This window comes from Podarcis gaigeae, assembly GCF_964106915.1.
Source record: "Podarcis gaigeae genome assembly, chromosome: 17".
Lineage (NCBI taxonomy): Eukaryota > Metazoa > Chordata > Lepidosauria > Squamata > Lacertidae > Podarcis > Podarcis gaigeae.
In genome coordinates, this window is record NC_139694.1 from 21,653,083 (window position 1) to 21,679,304 (window position 26,222).

Below are 26,222 nucleotides of genomic sequence, written 5' to 3' on the forward strand. Positions count from 1 at the left end.
CAAATAGTAATAATAAATATTACTGGATTACCTTCTAAAAAGGTATGTGGCAATGCTGTTTGGAATTTTAAAGTATGCAAGCCTCACTTCCTGATTTACTCATATTTCCCTCCAAACTCACACATAAGAAGTCACATTTGAAGTGAATTTGCACTTGTACATGGACCATAAAGAAGGCTGATCACGGAAGAATTGGTGCTTTTGAATTCTGGTGCTGGAGGAGACTCTTGAGAGTCCCATTGACTGCAAGAAGATCAAACCTATCCATTCTTAAGGAAATCAGCCCTGAGTGCTCACTGGAAGGACAGATCCTGAAGCTGAGACTCCAATACTTTGGCCACCTCATGAGAAGACTCCCTGGAAAAGACCCTGATGTTGGGAAAGATGGAGGGCACAAGGAGAAGGGGACAACAGAGGATGAGATGGTTGGACAGTGTTCTCAAAGCTACCAGCATGAGTTTGACCAAACTGTGGGAGGCAATGGAAGACAGGAGTGACAGGTGTGCTCTGGTCCATGGGGTCACGGAGAGTCGGACACGACTAAACGACTAAACAACAACAACATAGTTAACCCAACAGTATTCATCTCCTCTATTAGTCTCCCTTCTGGGGCCTACTGCAACCAGAGAAATGAATGGAATCCCTTGCAGCCATATACCTAATCTGCCTTCACATTACCCTATTGGAGAACAACTGTGTTTATGAACCTGACAATCAAGAATCTTAGTATTATTTAGATCCCAACTCAACGTTTTTATTTTTATTTTTTTAAAAACTCCAAAATAGCTAGGAAACAAGCATATAATGATTTTTGTTATCTGTGCAGCATCTTGTCTTTTGGAGAGTATATGGGATGTTAAGAGAGGGGTAGTACTTCTGACAGGGGACACGTCATGCTTCTTCTGGCATAGTTTGTCCACCCTTCGTCCCCACCTTGCACTCAGCTCTCACCTGTGGCTGCTAGAAGCTGTCAGCATGCGACAGCAGGCATCCCTCAGGAACAGCTTCAACGGGCTGCTAAAACCAGGTGAGGGTAGCTGATGGGTCTCAAACCCTCATTGAGTTAGCGCTAATCTGGCTTCTGCTTTCTTACAACTTAGCTAGGGCTGCCATATGTCCGGGTTTTCCCCAGACATATCTGGAATTTGTCTGTCGGAAATAGCGTCCAGGAGGAATTTCCGAAAATCATTAATGTCTGGGGAAACCTAGACGTATGACAAGCCAAGTGTTGATTTTTTGGTGATTTTCCTTAAAAACTGCTCAACACAAAAACAAAACTCAACAACCTTTGTGTCCGGATTTTCACTTTTTTGAAATATGGATCAATGGTGGAGGAAGAGGCAGTTAGAGGCAGGACTAAGGAAATGTAGAGGACATGTCTACTGCAATAACATACTGGTGCACAATCGCCTCAAGTAAAGATTCGAATAGTTCCATGAATATACTTGTAAGATATGCATTCTCATAGACGTGGGTACAGACACATGAACAGATCTGGTAAAAGTTCTGAGGTTACCATGGAAGCAATATTCTTATTTTTATATATTTTAAAATACAGTTTGCTTGCTGCGGACTTCTAGCATGAGCTCACTGACAGCTTGGAGAGTAGACAGATGAGGCATGGAAAATATTCTGAATTTGTTCATTTATCTTATTGAGACATGGGAAGAAGCAACAAATGCCCTGTATTTATAAAGGGCTGGGGAAAAGGATGGGAAAACAAAAGAAATTGAGCGGAAGAAAATTAGTTTTTAAATAATAGCTGTTATATTAAAGTTATTTTGAATATTTAGTCTACTACATGAATTGCAGATGATTTTATAGTGCATTCCTGTACATGTCCACTGAGTTCCGAGGGCCTTACTAACAGGTGTGTATAAAATTAAATCTTTACTCACAGTAAACACATCATTTAATAAGAAAAACTACCAATAGCTTTTGCTTTGGTTTTGTTACTTTTGATATCTTGTTATTTCAATGTCGCTTTTATATGGAAGCGATGGGTACATAGGATCCATTAATTAATTCAGATGGTTTATTGAAATTAGAAGGCCTCAAATAACCAGGATAGTGAAATTCTTGAATGATCTCCTGGCAGTATCATCACACAAACAACCTCATTCATTGTCACTGGATTATTATTATTAAAAAAAAAAAACAGGATGGAAAGTTTTGATGCAGTTAATGGAAATTTGGGAACAGACTCCACAACTGGAAATGGCATACTGGACAGAATGGATTGGTTACATTCTAAAAAGGTTTCTGTTGGACGGCTTGATAGAAGATATTTATTGCAGATCACAAAATGTAGTGATGAAACAGAAACATTCTACAGATTAATACTGGCTAGTGACATTGGTGTCTTTTCCATTTTCCTGAAGCAATATGACATGGGTTATTTGCTTCAGCTATCTGTTTTTTATTGAACTGTTTCTTATCCCATATATCTTGTACATATCTTACATCCATCATGTTTTTGCTCTTAGATTTTAGGATGCAGCATCCTAGTTGTTCTTTCAATAAGGAGGTGGAGGAAGAAGAGGATAAATAATAGCAGTAGTAATTATTATAATGACTTTTTCTTGTTCTTCCAAAGGAGCCCAAGGCAGCTGGAAGGGGCTAATTACAACTGTTCAGGCTTAGAAAAATGGTTGCCACCAGTTTCACCTAAAAAGGAAATCAAGAGGAAATGCTCAAGATTCCTGCTCAGTTGACACCTCTATGGAACACTGAAGGAAGACTTTAGTTAAGACTAGTAATATTTCTTAAGGGATTCCTCACATCCCTAGATTTGCTTGAATGTGAGGAGATAGCTGACCTTTCGGTCCTCCGAATTCTGCAATATATAATAAAATATTGGATATAAGTATAAAAGTGAGCAAAATTATATGCATGATGATGTACGCAGCACAGTAAAATAGTCTTCTAATTGCAAAGCTATGCCTTCCTTTTTGCAGGTTCAACAGATGTTGAAGTATCCTAGTTAACAGATATTCACTATCAGGCGAGGCTCTGTATGATAAAGTGAGATACCTGCAACTAACCAGAACTGAAAGTGTAACACATAGTGGCACAGTGTGAGGAACCACGTATGCTGTGTTTTTTGGCTGCTTTAAGAACAGAAGCAGAAATGTCCAAACAATATAGCTAGTAGGCTATTGGGAGAAACAGAAGCCCCTTTTTTGCAGAAGTAGTAGACTTAGTAGTTGAGTCTTATTTGGGGGGGGGGGTTATAAATTTTCCTCAGCACAAGAAGAAATAGATATTTACAAGCAACGCTAAGCAACGGCTACAAGCAACTTCAGAACCATTATGATTTTTCAGGGTAGTCAATTAATTTATGCTTCTTGATATATTTTCCAGCCTGTTTATTTAGTGTTCTTTCGTCACCCAGCAGCCCGCTTCTTTTTTGGGCGTTATTTAATTGACAGATAGAAAAACCTATTCATGCTAATTTTCAGCCTTAATCATAGTTAAAAGGAGGTTTGCAGACCTGAAACCCTAATTCAAGGGTGATTATGCAGTGTGTCGACCAGTGGTTTTTTCCTTGCTTTTGACACCTCTCCAGTCCCAAAGGCTTCTGTACCGCAGTTTGATAAATGTCAATTTCTGAGCTTTTGGGGCTTTACCCCTCCCCCCTCTCATTCAGAAGGGAGTTTGGCAATAAAGATTTATGTCTTGATTACCTCTTGTCACTGCATAATTATCTCTGCTGGAAGGGAGTGCCAGCAGCAGATATCTAGTCTCCCATGATTCCTCCCCGGAAGTCAGTAGGATCAATAAAGAAATTTCAACAGTGCCAATTTTCGGGTTAATGGTCCCAGGATGTGTCAAAGTCAGTGTTGTACAGGACACCAGTTAACTTGCTTGCACTTTATCAGATTTACTGGATGTATGTGGCAAGCCCCTCCTATACACTGTTTGTATGCCCCTCTTGCTGTCCACTTAAAGCATATTCAATACTACAAATGGAGTATGGGTTAATCTGTTAGAAATATTATGTTCCTAATAAGATGGTTTGTATATCCTGGATGGAAGGAGAGAATTGTGTAGTTCCCTCACGTTTGAGATACTTGGGAACCTCGTGTGGGGAAATTCTGAAATGCACAACTTCCACTTTCTATTTCAATGCTTCTGTGTAATGTGCAAAGCCTGTAGAGGAGGGTTCATACAAAGTAACTTTACTTATTGTAAATATATATTTGCCCTCTATGTTTATATAGATGAAAATGCTTCAAGGATAAACAAAATGTTCAGCGTTGGGGATGTGTGCAGCTATTTCTGACTACAGGAATTTTGGCACTTGATTCAGCGTGGCTCGGTCCTCATTCTTTTTAAAGCAACAACAGTGACTTCAGATTTGTTGGCTGTGTGGTCTGCTGCAAGTGTTTGACAGAGTTGCCAGCTTTAAGACTATTCCCTAAAGGTTCTCCTGCCCTGGAGGTATTTGGAACTAAAGCTTTGAGTAATCTGGAGCTAAGAATGACAACTGAATAATGAGCTGAGCTGTAAGTAATCAGGCAAATGTCTGCATTGGATGTGGCTTTTTACTTACAAATCTTTCAGCGACCCCAGAAGGTGTATTCTGGAATCATTTTAATGAACCAGATGCAAGGCACTGAAGGAAAGAGACTTGCAAGCTATATGTGACTTTTTAAATTTTATTTTTTAATCCATCCTCTCTACTCCTGCTGCTGTCAGTGCCATTTTTAGTGTCAAGAGATATGATTGACTGGACTGCAGCAAAAGATATTTCAGGACTATTTCAATTTGATTAGCTATGTTTGCTTCTTCCCATGATGGAAAGAATAAATAGGCACTTCTGGAGATTGTCAATGACCAGAATATACAGCCTGTGATACCTCTAGGCTCCATTGAGATAAAGTAAGCAACAGTAACTGTTTGCATTATTGATCTTCAGTTTAAGATTCCGGTTGGTATCATATCTTGCTTTGGCGTGGGTCTGTTCCTCACAATCCCTTTTGCACTGAGGTAAAGATATCTGAGAAGGACACAAAAGGCACAAACATTTCCTTCTCCTTGTTTAAAAGAAGGAAGTCATAAACTAATCTTACTCTAATTAATCTTTCTTTCATCAACCTTCCCCCCGTCCCCACCGCCAGATAGTATGGTTCCACATTATACTTTCATATGAGAATCTGATGTATGTATGTTCATACACACACACAAACAAACACACTCTTGTACTACTATATCCAAAACACTGCAATCCACCACCACCCCTTTCCAATTGTCCCTCCTCTTCATTGACAGGACACAAGCCGGTCTGCAACATCTACAATGAGAATGTTGCCCAAAGCCATGAGCCATTATGTCTGCATGTTAGGATTTGGCTCTGATCACGATAAGAAAACCATCTCAGTCTCTGGTACATTTCCCACCAAATAGGCAAAGCTATAAAGCTGTTATGTATGCACATTCACAAATTTATTGAAAATCTACTTATCTTTATGATTCGTATGTTGTGCATTTTGATATGAGAAGGGGGGGGGGGAAATATTTTACAGAGCAATTAAAGCTATTGTGATATCTACATTTACCGACAAATTATAATTACTCACAAGGACAAAAGTTGCCCCAAGGCACTAAAGTTGGCTTCTGATAGATCTCTAAGTAGGCTGCCTTTGATCTTCCAACCTCATACTAAAGAAGCTTATAATCAAAATCTTTGAGGGCTGTTGGGAACAACAAAATCTCAGGATCTCACATAGTATTTGGACTGGGAAACCAAACGCTTAACCACTTGAAGGCAATAGTGTTGTATATTACGCCATCTTTGAAGTCCTCTTTAATGTGCTTAAATACAGATGTAGCAACTTAATCATAGAAATAGTAGTTTATAATTATTATTTTTCTTTGAGTCTCTCTTTTCTATAATGTTAACTTTCTTTTGAGTCTAAATCTGAGAGCCAACGTGGTCTAAGAGTCTTGGACTGAGATCCGGGAGACCAGGGTTCTAGTCTCTACTCAGCCATGAAGCCTGCTGGGTGACCTTGTACCAGTCACTATCTCTCAGCCTAACCTACGTCATGGGGCTGTTGTGAGGATAAATCAGTGACATAAATAACCATGCACACCACCTTGAGTGCCTTCTGGAAAGGTAGGGTATAAATGTAATAAGAGAGAGAGAGAGAGAGAAAGGGATTTAAAAACCTTTGGCCAACTGGAAGTCAAGATTTGTCATGAACTCTAGCTATCAGAACAATCGCAGTTGTCTAAAAACAGCCTTGCTAATGAAAAAGATGCATATCACAAATATGTAAAATACTTTTACATTCCACATTATTTCCAAAAAAACCCTCATCTATAGAACATAATCTGTGTTTATCCAGCTCAAGGAATTATGAACTCACCCAAGCTGTCTCAACTTCCCATGTTAATTTAAAATGCAGTTTGTGTCCTATATTTTAATAGGCTTTTTGTAGAGTCTTGCTGTCCCCAGGGTACAGCAATAAGTTCACAATCTTTTTCAGATTTGCTCTGCACTTCCTTCTCACTCAGGTATCCTGTTAGACAACCTTGACCAGGGTTTTCCCCGTGCAGACTCTTCAGCAGGGGTAGATACTGAACAGCTGCTTTGCCTAACAGTGTTGATTTGACCTTTGGTCAGCTGGATGCCTAGGGATGCGATTTCATTTCAGCATCTTCCCACGGGAAGTGCTGTTCACAGGAAGGCCTGCTCACCCCCATCTTATGCTTTGGGCCCAGTTCATCATCACCCACCTGGAACCAATTTGAAAGCCTGGCTGTTCATCTTCTAGCTCACTGTTTCCACCCCAAGGACAGGCTCATCCCATCAAGCTACAATTCTAATAACTGTAAATACTCTACAGTATTTCAGGTATGTGAAAAGGTCAGAAGGGTCTACTGTAATTGCCTAATGATTCTAATTTCCTGCACAACACAAGTGATTTCCTGCAGTAATTTTTGCAGTAGGACAGAGCTCTTCCCTGTTTTGCATGTGCTACACAAACAGATTTTGAGCATTTGAATACTCATTCAGTAAAATTTATATGCATCTAGTACTTAATATAAACAAACTATGGAGACAGCCACTGTGCTACTTCATATTTCACACATTCTATAGAATTCTTTTTGACCAAACTGTGGGAGGCAGTGGAAGACAGAAGTGCCTGGCATGCTCTGGTCCATGGGGTAACGAAGAGTAAACGACTAAACAACAACAACAATATAATTCTTAGTTGCAGTTTTTCAACAGAAAGTACAGTCACATCTCCCACCTCCGGAATACTAGGGACCATTCCAACCAACTTTGCTGAGGGTATTCAAAAGCTGAAGCCAATCACTGCCACTTAATGAGGGTGCCTGTAGGATCCACATGTTTGCCACTGTGTTTGTTGTACCCCCAAGGGACGCGGGTGGCGATGTGGGTAAAACCTCAGCGCCTAGGACTTGCCGATCGCATGGTCGGCGGTTCGAATCCCCGCGGCGGGGTGCGCTCCCGTAGTTCGGTCCCAGCGCCTGCCAACCTAGCAGTTCGAAAGCACCCTTGGGTGCAAGTAGATAAATAGGGACCGCTTACCAGCGGGAAGGTAAACGGCGTTCCATGTGCTGCGCTGGCTCTCCAGATGCAGCTTGTCATGCTGGCCACGTGACCCGGAAGTGTCTGTGGACAGCGCTGGCTCCCGGCCTATAGAGTGAGATGAGTGCACAACCCTAGAGTCTGGCAAGACTGGCCCGTATGGGCAGGGGTACCTTTACCTTTACCTTTTGTTGTACCCATGCTTCACATTTCTAGGCAAAAGTTTTATGGACAGCTATACAACTAAACATGTCATGTGGTCCCGAAGCGACTTCTGTTCAAATATATGTCTTTAAATATTAGAAATTGCTAGTATTACATAAAGGATGTGAAGATCTTGCTAAGGTGGTGTTTTTACGCATTGTGTTTTATTGCATTCCTAAGTAGGATAGTGATGATCAGTAAGAGCCCACACACTAAAAGTAAATAAAAGCAAGTCATATTCTTTATCTGTAATGCTTCTTCAAAGGCTGTTAGATTTGATGGCCTGAAAACTAGAGCCCATTTAGGGTTGTTGTTGTTTTTCAAATTGCCCAAGTCATCCAACAAAGAGGTTGGGCTTGTCATAATAAACTAGGTCTCTCAGCACCAACTACTTTTTAATGACAACTCAGTGATATCACTTGGCAACAGCAGCAAAATGGGAATTACTGTGCCCTAAGTGCATCACACCAGTGTTTCAAAATGCAGAACTCTTGTATATTTCAGTAAAGTGCAGCAGTTGTATCGATACAAAAAGAACAAAATGGACAGGTATGGATAAGAAGGTAAGATAAGCAAATATGAGGATGGAAACCTAATGCTATATGGGAAGAAGACAACATAGATAAGAAAGTGGAGAAAACATAAATAGAAATAAAGTACTGGTAGTGATAAAAATTTAAATAATTAACCATAGGATCTTCACAAGTAGGGTAATTCTGGATTCTTGTCTCAACCGTTTCATTTTTAATCTTCAAAATGGCAATATTCACACATTTATAGCCCAGGGTTTTGAAATGATATCCTAAGCATATTGGGGGATGGGCAGGCAACTACATTTTCATACACTGGCAGAGAGACCTTCTTAATGTTGAGTCTTTCATCTTGCAACTCATGGAAGTTTATTTTCTGAACTAAATGCATGACAGGTGTAATCACACAACCTTAAAAGGCTGTCATTTTTTTAAAGCACATAGCTGCTGACCTGTTTAGTGCTAATCACAATATAAATGTTTCAAATCAGTTTAGGGCAGGCTTCCTCAAACTCGGCCCTCCAGATGTTTTGAGACTACAATTCCCATCATCCCTGACCACTGGTCCTGCTAGCTAGGGATCATGGGAGTTGTAGGCCAAAAACATCTGGAGGGCCGAGTTTGAGGAAGCCTGGTTTAGGGTGATGTAAGAACGGCAAGAGTGAATTATGAAGTTATGACTTTAAAAGACAAATAATTTTCTAACTATGATAAAAAGCAAATCATAAATGTAAGGAGTACCCTTCCTAAGCTCCCATAGTTCAGTCTTCCCAATCACTCATAACCACCTTCAAAATGCACAGTGATATATCTAGGATTGGAGTGCAAGAGGTTTTTTTTTTGCTATGAAGATGGTTGAAAATAATTTCTACGGTTGCTTGGCTTCATCAGAGAGCAAACCTGTGAGATTGTACGGCAGAGCAAAACCTACGTCCAAAGTTCTGTCAGATAGCTATAGCAGGGGTGGAAAGTGAAGTAGCTTTCTCTCTCTTTTTCCTTCCCTTTTAAACAAAATACTTCCCATTGACTTCAATGGGAGAAAGGTTTGTGGCCCTTTGAAGGTGCTGTGAGATGCCTTAGGCTCCTGCAAAATGGCCTTCCCAGTTTCCTTCCCACCAGGAGCAGGAAAGCTCCACGGATGCACAAGGAGAACCTCGGAGGTACCTAAGTTGGCTAGAGCATGGTGCTGATAACACCAAGGTTGCAGGTTTGATCCTTGTATAGGACAGCTGCATATTCCTGATCCTCAGGGTCCCTTCCAACTTGCTGATTCTATGGTATGAGTGCCATACCAGTTTTTAGATGATCTTATGATTGCTTTGCCGGCATTGCAACAGGATTGGATCATATGTGTTACCAAAAGCCAAAGCCAAAACAGTATTGTCAGGGAACTGCCATCGGAAAGGCAGGTGGTGGAGGGGCTCTCAGAAGCCAGGAGAGACTCAGCAGCGGAGGAAGGCACCAGCAGGGGGAGAGTGGGAGATCAGAGAGAGAGGGAGGCGAAGGAATGGCTCAGGGAGTCTTCTAGCGAAAACAGCGGAGAAGTCTCAGGACCTCCCATAGGTACACCCACTCCTCGCCGGAAACTGTCGCACCGAGAATCCAGACGACACGTTTCCGTCAAGGAGCTTTTATGCTGGAGTAGATTCCGTAAACGCCCACTGTCGGATTCTGCCAGCGATTGAGGGAGTCATGCTTAAGGGGCTCCGCTACAGACAGAGCTTTGCTAATCTGGGCAAACTCTGAGGGACTAAGCTTTTTACGCACAAGCAGCTCATTATCCCATCACAAGTATATAGATGCTTTTTGATTAATTAGAGTTCCTCTGAGTTCAGTTGGACTTCAGCCAACCTTCTCAGGATTGCAGTGTGGTATTTTGCTAACAATTAAATACATATATATATTTAATAAAGACAAGGGTGACCTTTGAAAGATATATAAAATCAGCCGAGACAATATCTGCCTGTGGAAAGCTGTGATATAAGCACAACTTTCTAAGAGGAAGGCAACTTACAAAGATATGTGGTTTGTTGATTTTCATAAAGATATCAGGGCTGATTTATTACATTTCAGAACACTTAAGAGTTTTGAGCATTAAATATGGGTCAAGAATCTCTAAACATGTCAAGAACCGACATTCATTAAAATAAATCACGCAAAATGACACTTGTATTATAAGTTATGACACTACCATGGCTCTAATAAATAAAGAATGAGAAACTTTCACAGGAAAAATATCTCCCTGTACTATGCCGCATATTTTGACATCGTCAATTCATCATTGTAGAAGTCAGGCAGAGCACAGTCTGCTGTAGTCAGGAAGCTCATTACCTCATTAAAAATTATAGTAGGTCTAGAACTCTACTTTTTTTGTTTAGTTACTTATTTTTGTTGAAATAAGAGAACAGAATAATAATTGTTTTGCTTCTCTGTACCATCTGAACATGACTATTAGGCTGCAGTTGAAGAGCAGATGGATAGGTTTTATAGCTGATCTGAAGTTAAGTATATATATTTCTATAACTAATATGACAGGTGGTACATAGATCTACCTTATGACTGCGTGGAAACTTGAGATCAATTCAATCAATAGCATCCACCCCCCATACACAGAATTATCATAATGGCAGGCAGAGAAAGGGGAGAATCTTGTTGTTCCACTCCTTCCTGCATGTCGTTGTTACTGTCCCTGCAGCCTCCCACACATTGGGAGCTGAACCTCTGCCTGTTGAACTCAAGCTGAACCCACACAATTTGGAAACCTGGTCATCTGTAGTTCCAAATCACACAGGAGCCTATTTGCGCAGAAAAGGCTGAAGTGCTGCTGAAATTCCCTAAATATATACCCAGCATCAGTTCCTATATCGTACATGGCTTCTGCAAAAGTGGTAGTCAATTGCATTCATACTGTTCATTTCATTTGTCGCAACAATGCAAATTGAATTTTTCAACATGAGATGTTTCCAGTGTATATATTTAGAAACAAATTTCAGAAGCCTAGGGAAATAGTGCTGCTTTTAGAGATACTGTGGCAAGCCATACAGTACAGCTGTAAGTCTAGAGCACCTTTCAAATGCCTAAGAATGCTCTTGCCATGTGAAAACTGACTTTGACAAACGACTAATGTTCTACCTTTTTCTGAATCCTTTCATGCTCTGCCTCCCCTCTGTCCTTATACATTGTCCTTGCACCTGTTCATATCTTCTCCACTACTGTGCATTTTTACTCTGAAGCTTTATTATTTTGCTTACCAGGAAACTATACAGTTCCTGCAATGCAAATTGTCTTCTGGTTAAGATCTGTGCATGGTAAACCCTTATTCAATTGCTTTTGTGTAATTCTCCAACCTTAAAACACACATCCATAATGGTTCACATAATTTACATAGGTAGGGCTTGTGGAAGAATAATTCTCCTTTACATTCTTGTTGCTATTGGTGAATTATTCTAAAATGTTTGTTCAGTCTCTCTCTCTCTAAAACACATCATTTTGTAGAATGAGTATTACATTTCTGACTAATTTTACGAGATGTGTACAGTATTTTAAACGAAATCCATTTGAGGAAAGGTGGGCAAGTGTAACGTAACTGTTCAGGAGTATTTATTTAGTACATATTTGTTATGGAAAGGAACTTCAAAACAGCATAAAACGGTATTTGTAAAAATGTGCAGTCAGCAGCAGCTTCTGCTGCTATCTGATAATATGTTAGTCACAGTTTTCCCGCAACAAAGGGGTGGAACCAATCTGTTAGCAAACTAATTCACTCTGGATATCACTCAGCAATATTATCTGTAGCAAGTGGGGGCAATATAGGCAACGCTGTGATGAGAGGAGCACTTGGCTATTCCGACTGAGCTTAGCTGGAACTGGATTTAAGAAATTAAGGCTATTTTTGCTGCATTACGTTATAATGCTGAATTATTAGAAGTTTATTAAGTAAGTCATGTAATAAACAGCAGGTAACTATTGATGACTGAAACATTAGCCAAGTTGTTCCAACGGTAACTTCACTTTATTCTGTTTTTGAAACAAACGGTCAAATAAATCCTCCTCTAGCTTTCCAACAGCTGTGCATTTGCTGCAGAATCCTTTGCCTAATTCCTTGGAAATAAGCCCCATCACATCCAATGGGCCAACCACCAGCAAAGAGTGCAAAGAATTGCAGCCTTAGGCTGTGATCCTAACCCTAATTTCCTGGAAGTAAACACCACTGAATTCAATTGTGCTGTTTATCTTCTTTATGGCAAATGATTGTAAGCTTCTAATAAATTCATTGTTTAATAATCAGAATGCACGATACATATTGATTAAGTACTCACATCTATTGATTTTTTTATTACAAATGACCTATATATTTTAAGTGGTCTTAACATCAGCCAAAGTATTCATGCCTATGACACAGAAAGCGGGGGGGGGGGGTTAGTTATTCTGTGTAGACTCCTTAATTAATATAAGTTCATTTGATATACATAGATAGATGGAGCTCCATACACCAGAACACTAAAAAAGCAAAGTGGTGAAATTTGTTTTGAACTGGTATTTTCTGTACCTTTATTTCATTATTTTGAAATAATAATAATAAGGCTCTGAGCCCGGCCTTGGCTGGGGAGGGCAGGGTATAAAAAATTATTATTATTATTATTATTATTATTATTATTATTATTATTATTATTATTTTGATCATTTGAAACCTAGAATAGGTTTAATGGAATACACGAAAGGTCATACCAATACAGTAACATACTTAGTTGGTCTCTAAGGTGTTACTGGAAGGAATTTTTTTATTTTGTTTTGATTACGGCAGACCAACACGGCTACCTACCTGTAACTAATTCTTTTGCATTTACTTTTACAGATTCAGTTTGCAAAAGGTATTTATAGTTAGTAGGGAATTTATTCACAGGTCCCAGTTTAGACATGCTAAGCCACAGTGCAATAGTAAAAAGTACTGGGGGGGGGGGAGCAAAGAGTCTCGGTAATACATAGTTTGGCTCACCATGTTGCGCAAATCAGATCATTCAGTAGATATAGCCTGTAATGCACATAATTTAGACAACCACTTATAACAACTCTATAAGGATAGTAGTAGAAGCACAGAAAATTGGGAAACACTGGCCTGCAAATACTCCAGTTGGAGAACAGCCTTTAACAAAGGTGTCTTGGACTTTGAAGAAGCACAAACTCAGGACGAAACTCAGGAGAAGCAAGCTAAAAGGAAGGCACATTTGGCAAATCCTCACCATGATCAACTCCTGCCCAGAAACCTATGTCCCCATTGTGGAAGGACGTGTGGATCCAAAATTGGCCTCCACAGTCACTTATGGACACACTGCTTAGACTGCCTTCATGGAAGACAATCTTACTTGGCTACGAGTGATGGCCAAAACGACAGGGATAGTGGCAAAAGGCTGTATGTTAACATATATTTTGTGTGGTTTAACGAATCCATATATATTTAACTGACATAATAAATAGTGGTGGGTTAGTCAGCAATAGAATCTTCTGTATTTTAGCAAATCTCTAATTGAAAAAAAGAAGAAGCGTTTATTCTTCATCAAACTATTTTAATATAATTTTAAAAACATTTTAGAAATATGGTTAAACACGCCTGAGTGCTCTCCCCTAAAACAGAAAATGTGTGAAAGTCAGCTAGTTAATGTGTAAGTTAATGTTCAGCATAATGACTTTCCTTGATTTTACCGCCTGCAGCAATATTTTTTAAAATTGCTGAAAGTTAATCAATACTTGCTTATATTTCAAGAATTGCATGACAACAGTGGTATGCATCATTGTCAAGCATTTTTCTACAACTAGAAACAAGGTCTCTATAAACCTTCTAATGTTTATACAAAATTACATCAAAGAGAATGGGCAAGATTTTAGCTCTACTTTAAATAATAGTAATATTTAAAATATTTCAGAAGATGAAATGCCTGTGCTTTTAAGTCATATTTGTCCAGTGTGAAGATTCCATTCTTTATACAGGCATGCCACCGTGAAATCTCTATTTTTTGAACTGATTTCCCCTTTCAAGGGTCAAGACTATAATCTTTGGCTTTCAAGCTTACTGTTATCTGCCTTCAGGTGTGAATTTTCAAGCAAATACATTTCTGCGTTTAACACTTTAGCCTTAGCCAGATACTGAAAGGCTTGTAGATCAGTCATCATCACTGTGTAATTCTATTTTCAAAATAATATTTCTCACTCAGAATATACTCATGCTTGTATTGGATTCACTTCTCAAATACAAATTTGAGGTAATCAAAAGCCCAAGGGCAACTTCAGTCTTTCTAAAACTCATTTTCTACCTCTGTTTGAAGAAATAGATCTGAAATGTAAAAATAATAGGAAACTATGTGGCGGGGGGAGCACCATTGGTCAAGGTACAGACAGATGTACAAATTCCTGTGCCATTTACTCTGCTGAAAACCAAGAGGAATTGAAAAACAGAAATAAAGCAATGCTGACATAATGACAGCAGTGCTGACATAATGGCAGAATCAGACCTAGAGGTTTGTATCGAATTATTGTTTTAGCCACAGCTATCAGACCTATTCATACATATACACATATACTTTTCAACATTCTGTGGAGCGCTGAGTTACATTTTATAATAGACATCAATCCAGTACAATCTCACAATTGTGGTGGCCTGTGCTAAGCAACCATAAAATTGGAGAAGTAATGTGCAAATTCTCACAAGGTTGCGGAAAAAGTTAGATTGCTCAACAGAGCTTTTATAGACATTTGGTCTGTACATGATTTAGTGTGTAAAACGGTGATCACTGTCCTTTCAGTATGGATGAACTGTAAACTGTACTGTAACAAAATACTAATGCATTCATCATGTTACAGGAACAAAGAAAATTTGATATGTGAATATATATAGCAGGTCATTTCCTCTGCCCCTCTCCTCCTTCAGTTTCTCACCTGGAATTCCTTCCAGGGGTGACTGCTTCTCTATAATCTGTCTCTTCTTTTCCCCAAACTCAACTGATAACTATTGCCTGTACAACCCAGAAGCCATAGGATTAAAAAGGAATAATGTTGAACTATCCCTGCCCTAACCTCCCAATACGTATCATAGTTCATCCCCACAAAACTGAAGAAATTCAGAAACATGATAAAGATACTGGGTTGTATCCAACTAAGTTCAACTCCAACTAGACCCAACATGGGGATACAACCCTATGGAACTTTACATCAAGCTGTAAATACACAACTGGATTCAAAGTAGGAGCATACTAAGTATAAACCATATGATATTCTGTTTTACCACTATTTGACAAACATATTCTAATTCATAGCTGAACTCAGCAAATGCCCACTTCGTTATACTCATCCTTTGCAACGTAATTTGTTAAGAGATAATCATGTGTTAAGTTTCTTGCCCTTTCTTGCTAATTGTATATTAGAGAGGAATGTTACCTGACACTTTGCAGGCGCATGAAAATGTAAACGTTCACAAGTACATTTGCAGAATTATTTTTTGTTCCAGACCCTTTTTTAAAAAGTTCACTCGAAGGGGAACCAGTGCTGAACTGGCACCACTAAATTATAGTTTAGTAGTATTTTGTTATTATTTTACATGTGCTTTTTCCATCTTTTTCACATGCATATCAAAGCTTCACTCACCTGGGATTTTAAAGGTTTATGAGGATGCTTGCTTGCAATGTAAGAGAGTCTGAAACATATGAAATCTGGAAGGTTGTATTCCTTCATACAAAGCTGCCCAGGTTTTGAGATAGTCGGGAGAGGCTCTTCTCTCAGTCTCACCACCCTCATAGGAATGCTTGGTGGGGATGCGGGAGACTCAGTGGCTGCTCCCAGACTTTGGTACTCCCTCCCTATAGAAGCTGCCTCCTTGTTGTGCTTCTGCCAGCAGGTTGTAGACCTTCTTCTTCCAATAGACTTTTGGGAACTGACAACTTTTAATAAAAGGGCTGATGCCCCGCTGTTTTTATTGTAACTATTTGTATTGTTTTAAGAGATTTCAAAATTCTTTATTCATACCATATAACGTGTTACATTTGTTAAAACAACAACAGTAATAATTCTAATACATGATGGCTCAGATCCAACTACTTTAGGCATGTCAATGTTTGGTGGTACCCAGCAACGTCTTTTCCTTTTTCTGTTTGATCAGATGCCATGTTACAAAATCCTTCTGAATCTCCCTGCAGTTTCAAAATATGTTTGCCATATACACAGGGTATATTTAAATGATGATATAAATTTACAGTGGACCCTTGGGTTACGTTACCTTCGGGTAATGTAACTTTCAGGTTGCGAATGCGGCAAACCTGGAAGTGTATGCTTCCAAGTCTTGCCGCATGTGCATGCGCAGAAGGGCGCCTCCAGTTATGAAGATCTCGGTATATGGCCAGGCCTCCGGAACGGATCCCATTCACAACCGGAGGTACCATTGTACTTCTAACAGTGTTTAATTGTTTTAATTATTTTAGCTTCTCCATCTACTGCGGAGCAATCTCCAGAATGTCTTTCATTCATCAACAGTAAGAGCAGCTTGTCCTCACATGGCTTGGATTAACAAACAGGGATTCCAGGGAACATGGCGTATTTTTTTTTAGAAAAGGAAATCACTGCCTAAAACTGATCAGCAGTGACAAGGGAAGCTAAATTGTGATGTCATAAACCTGCCAGCCAACGGAAGGTGTTTTCAGTCTCTGCTATTTCTAGGAAAATCTTAGATTATGTTTTCTTAAAGACATTATGGCAATGATGGTTTTGTTCCACTAGTTCAGGTGTGGGGGACCTAAGACCCTCCAGATGTTACTACCCTAAAACCCCAATCATCCCTGGCCGTGCTTGCTGGGAATGATGGGAGTTGTAGTTGTAGCAGCTCCTGGAGGGCTCAAGGTTCCCCCCCCCCCAGCTGTTCCCCACAGCTACTGAGTATATAACTGAATGCAATTTTGAACAGGAAGTACAAAACAGTAGTTCTCACACATTTTGACAGGCGTTTTAAAACAGAAATTGAGCTCTCTGTGACAATTGTACAACATGGACATCATCAAGGAGGTTTACTACACATTCTTAGAACCATAAAATATAAGAATAGAAATTTGGATCATTACTGCTCACCAGTTTTAACCTCTGCAAAGGTATCCTGCTTGTGTCTATTGGTGTCCTCTCTATGACATTCACAAATCTCACTTCGGGAATAGCAATTGCACACATGACGTGAGCCCACCTGTAAATAACAACAATACAAAAAAAGACAGATATGCAAACATTTTAAAGTATATACATATATAGAGAGAGAGAGAAATAGATTTTCCCACTGCATTTCTCAAATGTTATTCTTTGTATAATGGTGTTTTTTTTCACAAGGAATGCTATTATGAGAAACCATAATTTCCTCCCCAAATTGATATACTTACACAGTATTCATACCATATAATGTGTTACATTTGTTAAAACAACAGTAATAATAATGGCTCAGATCCAACTACTTTAGGCATATCAATGTTTGGTGGTACCCAGCAACATCTTTTCCTTTTTCTGTTTAATCAGATGCCACGTCACAAAATCCTTCTGAATCTTCCCGCAATTTCAAAATATGTTTGCCATATACAACTGGGCTGCTGTTTTTAAAGAAACATAGGTCAAAGGCTCCCTTGGCATGTAAAATCAGACACACATTTCTTTTGATGCCATCCTCATTCATACATGCCCAGTAATTTCGAAAAAGTTTGTTGAAAATATTCTAGTCCATTACTGGAAAAACTTGTTACATGTTCGCTGAGCTCTAAGGAACCACATACAGAGCACTGTGCGAGCAGGGGTCCCCAATCCTTTTGGCTCTGGAAGCACCGGTGGAAATCTAAGAAACCACAGAAGATCCATCTCAGCAATGAAAAGAATGGTGTTGCTAAGACAACCACTGCCCCAACAGATAAGGCACAAAACAGAAATGCAAACAATAGCCTCCGCATCCAAAAATAAAAAGCATCCCCACAACTAAACAACCCTGCAAATGTCAGAGAAGTGCCAAGGGAAACACCTGAGGGAGTTGGGACCCCAAGAAGGAATACTGATGACCTCATCTCCAGATTCAGCATGGAAGGAGGGCTTTCCCTTGTGAGCTGTTTTTTGTTCTCCCTTAACTTCCCTATCCTTGTTATGTTTATATTTTTTTATAAAAAAAACCTTAACGAAATCACAATAAATAAATATAAACACACACATACACATATATAATGGTGTGAGATGCAGCTAAACAGGAACTGACACACATAGAATGGAAGTTGGAAACACTTTTTGTCCACACATAGGAGGATTGGATCTCGGCCACTGGTAAATACCATAAATATTTATTCTGAGGTCCTTTACAAGTATTGTTTGAAAATAGTTCCAGTTCTATTAGAAAACGCAGTATGAAGAGTCCTGGGGCTGCGTTCCTCGTGGCATTGAGATAATCATGCATACTGAAGAAACAGCAGAAGCTGCTTAATCCTGACGACAAGTATAACTTGCCTAGCTCCCTGATGGTTGTGTTTGATGTACCCAGCTGGCCAGCCAAGGTGTGCAGGGGAAAAACAGACTCTTGTTTAGTGGTGTAGCGTTATCCTTATGTGCAGGCACTTTTCATTATACCCTGCATAGCCATGCCTGCATAGCCTGGATATAAAAGAAAAATGAATTCTGGCCAATGCAATGAAGCCAGCATTTTTCTCAGCCCTCTTACCACCTTGTATAACAATCAAGCTTACGAAGACTTCGGAGGAACTCAAAAGTTTCCTCACTATATTGTGACATTTTTGTTGATTTATAATAAAGGGGCTTAAACAGAAGTCAAAATAAAAATGCAGTTTATACCTTAACCTTGCAGTCTAATGCAATCTTTCTCATCTCAGCTTAGTGTGGATTTGGTGGGTTTCTCAGGCGACAAAAACCTGGCATGCACCCCAGGAGAATGGAAAATAGGACCCCAGGACATCATTGTATCAGCTGTGAAAAGAGTGGGTGGTCCTTTGTCCCTGTCTCACTACACCACAGCTCTTGTGTATTAAGAGCCTCTACCCAGGGTGGTGATTCTGTATCTGCGAATGTCTAGAACAGGGTTTTATGGGAATGGTCCCGTGACTCTGGAAATCCATTTTTTCTGGAAACACTCTGACCATCCTTCACTGCCCACTATGTTTTCCTGTTTCTCTACATTCTGGGGAAAAAAATCTTTATAAATAATTTACTATGCATTGGTAGATATTATTCATAGGAAATGTATTAAAAGAGGAAACCAGTGAGGTGATTATAGGAAATTACGGACTCCTGTGGAAAGCGATTGTTTTACTATTTAAAACTGCCAGTCAAGTCAAAACACTAAAATAGCAAAACACAGTGTTGTGAAAAGACATGAAACACGTGTGAAACATGTGTGGAAGTAGGATTCCTCTATAAACAGAAACCACTGCCACATTTTTCATTCATGATTTTTCTTTTAAGATACAATACGCACAGAAAGGATTTTGATTTTCATACATGCCTTTTGTGGGCTCTCATCGGTAGATATCAAAGAAAAGTGTTGCATTCCATTTAGCTGACATTTCCTTGATCTATATTTTGAAATCTGTTTATTTCCGTCAGCACTCTATTATGAGATACTTGATGCTTAATTAACATTTAGCTAAAAAGCTGACTGCAAAGAGATTATAATAACTATTTGCAGCTAATTTAAAATACTGGGCAGATGTATTATAAATTTATCTGTATGGCAATACCGCATTTAAGAAATAAAGACATCGATGAATATTAAGATAGAGTCCCTTGGTTCATACATAACTGCCGCAAAGATTCCGATTTGTATTAAAACCAGGAGATGAGGTGTGCGGTACCAGGACCCAACACTCATGCACAACTTCATAAACCACAGTTTTTGAAGCCCAGAATGCCCATCTAAACCAAGCCATGAATCATTTATACATGCCATATGACCACCTATAGAACACTGCTCAAAAATGTGTTACCAGTTCCACTAGTGCACACATTCACATACAGACACATCTTACATGCGTACTCGCGTAATTTGAGGGAATTAGCAATATTACTCTCAAGATCTTTACATAGACAGGATGGCATTGGCTCTGATAACTTTGCTTAATTTGGGGGATTTAGCTTAGTGTGCTTGCTCCAGACAGAAAGCAATAAACACACTGCAGCTGTAATTAGAATATTCATTTATAAATCAATAGAAACTTAAAGGTAATAACAAGACAGTATCAGACAATTTAAGAGCAAGGGAAGTAGTATTGTGGCTTGAAACACGATTACAGAAAAAATAAAGAAAAGAGTGGGCTAATAATGGATGCACAGACTACCCATGCCTTGCCTGGACCATCTACTTTTGTAACAAGAGAGAGAGAGAAAAGACTAAAGTAGGAGAATTGCCTAATAGGGAACTCTGAAGGTGAGTCTTCAAAAAACCTAGTTTTCTTAGAGAGAAGAGGAAAGAACCAGGAAAGGGGAAATGTTATATGTTAAGTAGTAGTTTAAAGTAGTTATCTATGATTATTTTAGTTTTGCAAGTTTTATCAGTTTTTTTAATTGATGATGATCTTATACTTGTTTTTTGAACAGTTTGGTGGATTTTTGCTTTATTTTATTGATAATTTTATTATGTTAATGATTCTTATGATCTATCAATCTTTCTAAATAAAATAAATAAAAATTAAAGGCCTTTTCCTGACTTTCAAGAGCCAGATACAGCAAGAACAGAACAATACAAGAGACCTAAGAAATTGCAAAACTTGGAGTGTGAATATTTCCTGTCCAAATGGGGAAGGAATAGGATGGTGTTGTCAGTTTAAAACTTTCAGAGCCATTGCTGTGGCAAGCAGGGATTCTGTCAGAGAAGCGGAGCCAAAAAAAACCTCACTGGATAGAAATAATGAATTTCAAGTGGGATTCCTTTGCATGCACTTTGTGAGGGATACTTCCTATCCCTGCTAAGGCTCCAGCAGTGGCAGAGTGGCCAATTATGTTGCCGTTGAGCCCAAGCCCAGTCCCATCCTCTTGGTTTCTCTGAACTCTTCTCAGTTAAGTTCAAAGCTAGAAGTATCTCTTCCCTTCAGAATATTCCAGCTGGTATTTCTGCAAAGGGTCCTAACTAGCCCTGAAAACAAAATCACAAACACAGCTTTAAGGAATGGTGGAGGCAAGGAAGGGATGGAAGCTACAGCGTAAGCAAATTGAAAGAAAGAAAAAATAGCAAAGATCAGTCTTCTCGCAACATTCCGAAGTGATGAATCAGAACTGTGTGAAGCAGTCCTGATAAATGAACCAGAGAGGTGTGGAACAACCTTCCGGATAGAAGGCTAAACAAAGTGGGGGAGCCCTGAGAAGAAGAAGAAGAAGAAGAAGAAGAAGAAGAAGAAGAAGAAGAAGAAGAAGAAGAAGAAGAACAACAACAACAACAACAACAACAACAACAACAAGAACAACAACAACAATAACAATAATAATAATAATAATAATAATAATAATAATAATAATAATAATAATAATAATAATAATATATTTATACCCCGCTCATCTAGCTGGGTTTCCCCAGCCACTCTGGGCAGCTTCCAACAAAAGATTAAAAGTACATTAAAACATCAGTCATTAAAAACTTCCCTAAACAGGGCTGCCTTCAGATGTCTTCTAAACGCCATATAGTTATTTTATCTCCTTGACATCTGATGGGAGGGCGTTCCACAGGGCGGGCGCCACTACCAAGAAGGCCCTCTGCCTGGTTCCCTGTAACTTCGCTTCTCGCAATGAGGGAACCGCCAGAAGGCCCTTAGAGCTGGACCTCAGTATCCAGGTTGAACGATGGTGGTGGAGACGCTCCTGTCCACCTAGTCATGGGGAAAGTTATTGCTTAACCTCGCTCTTAATCTGAACTGCTGTCCTTTCATAAAAATCCAAACATGTACCTGATTGATGTTTCAAAACAAAAGGCAAGGGTGGGAAGTTCCTGGAATATCCAGAGCATAAATTGTTAAGTGTTATTCAACAGGGTGAAAGTCAACCAAGAGGAGGTTTCTGCCCATCCAGACTGTCTTTAACACTGCTAATAATGAAAGGGCTTGAATTAGAGAGCTTTTTTTGGAAATACGCACTTTTCCTGGAGGAAATGACTGAAGGATGCACAAAAATAGCACTGAATTAGTGGTACAGATTTTTCTACAACTGAACAAAAAGGTTCAGGGATCACCAGCCTTTGGGGAAGCATGGCCACATTTGCAAACCGGGGAAAACTTTTTGGGGGATCACAAACAACAACAACAGCTGGTTACAAACAAATGCTTCTTTCAAGTCTAATTTCAAAAAGAGGAGGAAAGACCTGTGGTTACCTGGGAAAATCTGTGCAGGTTACCCTGTTGGTAAAGCTTCCTTTTGTTCCATCATTTGCTAAGCTAAAACATTGCTCTATTTGACTACAGAATATTGGTCTTACAAAGAGTATGGTGTTAACTGCAGAGCTATTTTCTGAGTCTATTGTAAGTAATAGTAAGAAAACCAACCAGCTTGAGTTCCAGAGTTATTCTAAATTGATTCAGATTGATTATTTTGTTAATAAATGCTCATTTCTATCAAAAGTTTAGTGATACCACATTAACTACCATAATCACAGAATTCCAGAGCTAAAGAAAAATAAGTTGAACATGAGATAAAACTGTAAGACTTGCCCATGCAAACAATGACAAATGAGCTTTCATTTCCTTCCTTTATATTGTCATCAACAAAAGCTGAGTGTGGAATATTTAAGCATGAGAGGATGATAAAACAAAACTTGCACATTAGCTCACAAAATGCATTTAAAAAGCAGCAGCAACCTAACTTAGCAACTTAATTGGAAGCTACCTGTACCTTTCAGTTGGAGAAGAGAGGTCCATATGTTAGCTCATTTTTGTAGAGATAAAAGAATACTGTACGTAAATTACATTTTGAAGCTGTCTTTGTCTAAGCCTGCTAACTGAAATTTAAAACCCGGCACTAAAAGTGGAGTTTGCAAGGAAAGGTATGTAACACAGCAGTAATCTTTTCTTTAAGTTTCCACAGGCATTTCTAAAACCCAGTTAAAACCCACTTCTCTTTGACAGAAAGGCTAATCAAAATAATACAAAATTGCACCAACAGGTTTTTGAAAAAATGTGTTACAACCATTCTTCAGAGGTGCCAAACCATACACAAAGCATGGTGGCAACAAAATTATGAGATTTTTTTTAAAAAAATTTAAGGGTGGGGGCACATGTAGCTGGTACATAACAACCACATATTGATATTGAAGCACAGAAAGGACAAGAGTTCCCTGAGTTCTCATCTGGGAGCTTCAAAATACAGCTGATCCATGCAGAAAGTTGGGCTTGAAGTTAGCACTGCAGCACTGACTGAAAGCCATAGTTTCATCTGAGAATTTTCTTTGCAGCCGAGCTGCAAAGGAAGAACAACCAGGAAGGCATTTAAGAGTGTGCCCCTCCCCCCCCATTCTTTAATTTGAAGATGGGTCACCTGATGTCATGGTGACATCAGATAATTAAGAGGAGCCATCCACCTGTCAAAATGGTCCACCAGGATGGGGAAACACAAAATTTGGTTCCCAAGCCCAATCCTGCTCCCCACCCGTGCTTTGCTGTAGAATTCACTTACTTTCTGTTGGTTGTCTGCTTGAGCGCTCCACCTCTCAAATTACACAGACAGCATTCCTGCAAAATAATTTTTTAAAAAGAGAGAATTAATCTAAATTAGCTAAAAACCATTGTTACACACCTGGATGTAAGGTTAAAAAATTAGGAGTGTAATTGACTGATTCTGTTGTGGGGGCTGAATTTTGTCATATTAAGCTCCCTGGTGCTGAGGTACTCAAAATGTTTTAAAATAAGGTCCCTGCAGAAAGATGGTGAGCGTTGCTGTTTTTTGTTCTGTTTTTGAGAACTTAGCAAGTCAGGGGCTTTCTTCTAAAGGCTGAAAACCACATTTTTGCCAGATTTGACTGAAGGTATAGTAAATGAAAGGTAAAGCCTAAGTGAAGCCAAAGCTTACAAGAGAGGATACTTGTCAATTTCCAGAGAAATCTATACAGAAGAAGAGATCACTATAGTGCATCTCTAGTACTATGCTACAAAGGAAGGGAGAAATGATGTAGGTTGGGAGGGTAGGTAGAAGATTAAGTTACTTAGCAGGTTTTGATGGAGAGTGGTGATTTTTATTTTTTTATTTTTGCAGGGGGAGAAAGAACGGGTGACACAAGTACTGAATAAGGGGCAGGCAAAGGGTTATGGAAGAGAAGTGAAATATGGACACACGTCTAAGGGCTTTGATCTGTTTCACAATGAATGAGCAAAAAAGTTTGGTAATGTGGCATATTAGACACGAAGCAAATGATTAGGATCTCTCATGATTTTATTTTATTTTAAAAAAAAAACAGGCGCCAGAGGTTGAAAGGTCAAATCAAGTAAAGACAATGTTATTTTGGAAAGAATATTTATTCCACCCCATGTTCTCCTGATAATACTCCCCTTGTAGTAGTTACCTGGATTTTCCCCTCCCTGGCAGTTTTTTGGATTTAACTTCTCCCTTCCACTAGTTCTACATACTCATTCTGATTTATCTGCCAGCAAGTGCTATTAATTTTTGAGCAACAACAGGCAATCCTTATCGGAGATTTCTTATATCACATCTAGTTCTATCAAATGGCTACGGAATGAAGTTTTTCCATGTTGGCCAACCATATAGGTGCAATATTTACATCTTCCTTAGAACTCGCAGACCTAAAGGAGTTAAAGGGTTCTATTAACAGAGCCATTGTTGCACATCAGATAAGCACAGCTGATTTCTCTTTTTTGAGTATTAATTCTTAAGCGGTTGGTGCTTTTCCTTATGGGTGCCAGCTGCAGGAGCTGGAGATTTATTCCACTTGTGTTTTCTAGAGTATCACATTTCTAGAGTATCTTACAGCCTACCTTTTAATTTTATCCAGTTGGGTGCCATTACCCCCTTACCTAAATTTTGCTTTGGGCTTCAGCCTTGTCTTATACACTTGGCCACAGGGAAAGCAGCAGTAGTAACTAAGCGTAAAAGAACTGATCTAATGAAAGGGCTTTCTCCAAATCATATGTGAAAATAGGAAATTTAGTTTTCATGCAGCCTTGTGCACCCAATAGCCCTTCGCTATATCTAAAACCAAACAAACCATCAACCTGTATACAAATGAAACATATAAAAACTGCAATCCTATACCCACTTTCTTGGAAGTAAGATCCATTAAACTCAGTGGGATTTATTTTCAAATAGGATTGTGCTGTAAGTGTAGATACATTGCTCAGCAGAGGAAAAAGCTGGATTTTCTTCTCACTTCCTGTAATGTCTAAGAGATACTGAAAACCATATAAGGCATTAACGAACCTGTGACTTGAACCAATACTATCATTCCATGTTTAAGCCACATGGTAAACATAATTATTCTAGATTATGCTTTTCATGTTGCTAACTTTAAAACACCAATTCTTGTTACGTTGCTTCAGCCACTGTAAGTCATCCCGCATTCCTCTGTTAGTCCCTCTCAAATATTTGCAGGTTCTTATCACATTCTCTTGTTACAGTGGTGCCCCGCAAGACGAACGCCTCGCAAGACGAAAAACCCGCTAGACGAAAGGGTTTTTCTGTTTTGGAGGCGTTTCGCAAAACGAATTTCCCTATGGGGTTGCTTCACAAGACGAAAAAATCTTGCGTCCCCCAGCGGTTGTTTTTTTTTTGCTTTTTTTGCCCTTTTCCTAAGCTGCTAAGCCGCTTATCAGCTGTTCCGCTGATAAGCCGCTTAACAGCTGATCGCTGAAAGCCGCTTGACAGCTCTAGCACTAATCCGCTAAGCTGTCAATGGGCTTGCTTCGCAAGACGAAAAAACCGCTAGACGAAGA

General features: G+C 39.2%; 1 protein-coding gene across 6 annotated transcripts in view; it reads right to left on the reverse strand.

Moving 5' to 3' along the window:
• The window catches only part of KDM4C (lysine demethylase 4C), a 182,725-nt gene that overhangs the window by 39,554 nt on the left and 116,949 nt on the right, over positions 1-26,222 (reverse strand). For 5 of the 6 annotated variants that reach the window (XR_014559325.1, XM_083718554.1, XM_083718553.1 and 2 more), the window contains 2 exons: positions 23,956-24,011; positions 17,404-17,512 (listed from right to left, as the gene is read on the reverse strand). Coding sequence is in view for 4 of the 6 variants with exons in the window: in XM_083718554.1 (XP_083574680.1) it covers positions 17,404-17,512; positions 23,956-24,011 (165 nt within the window). In the remaining 2 variants the exon portion in view is untranslated. Of the gene's footprint in view, positions 1-13,074; positions 15,849-16,556; positions 17,513-23,955; positions 24,012-26,222 lie in introns of those variants that run through there. The other variant, XR_014559326.1, reaches the window with a different exon arrangement.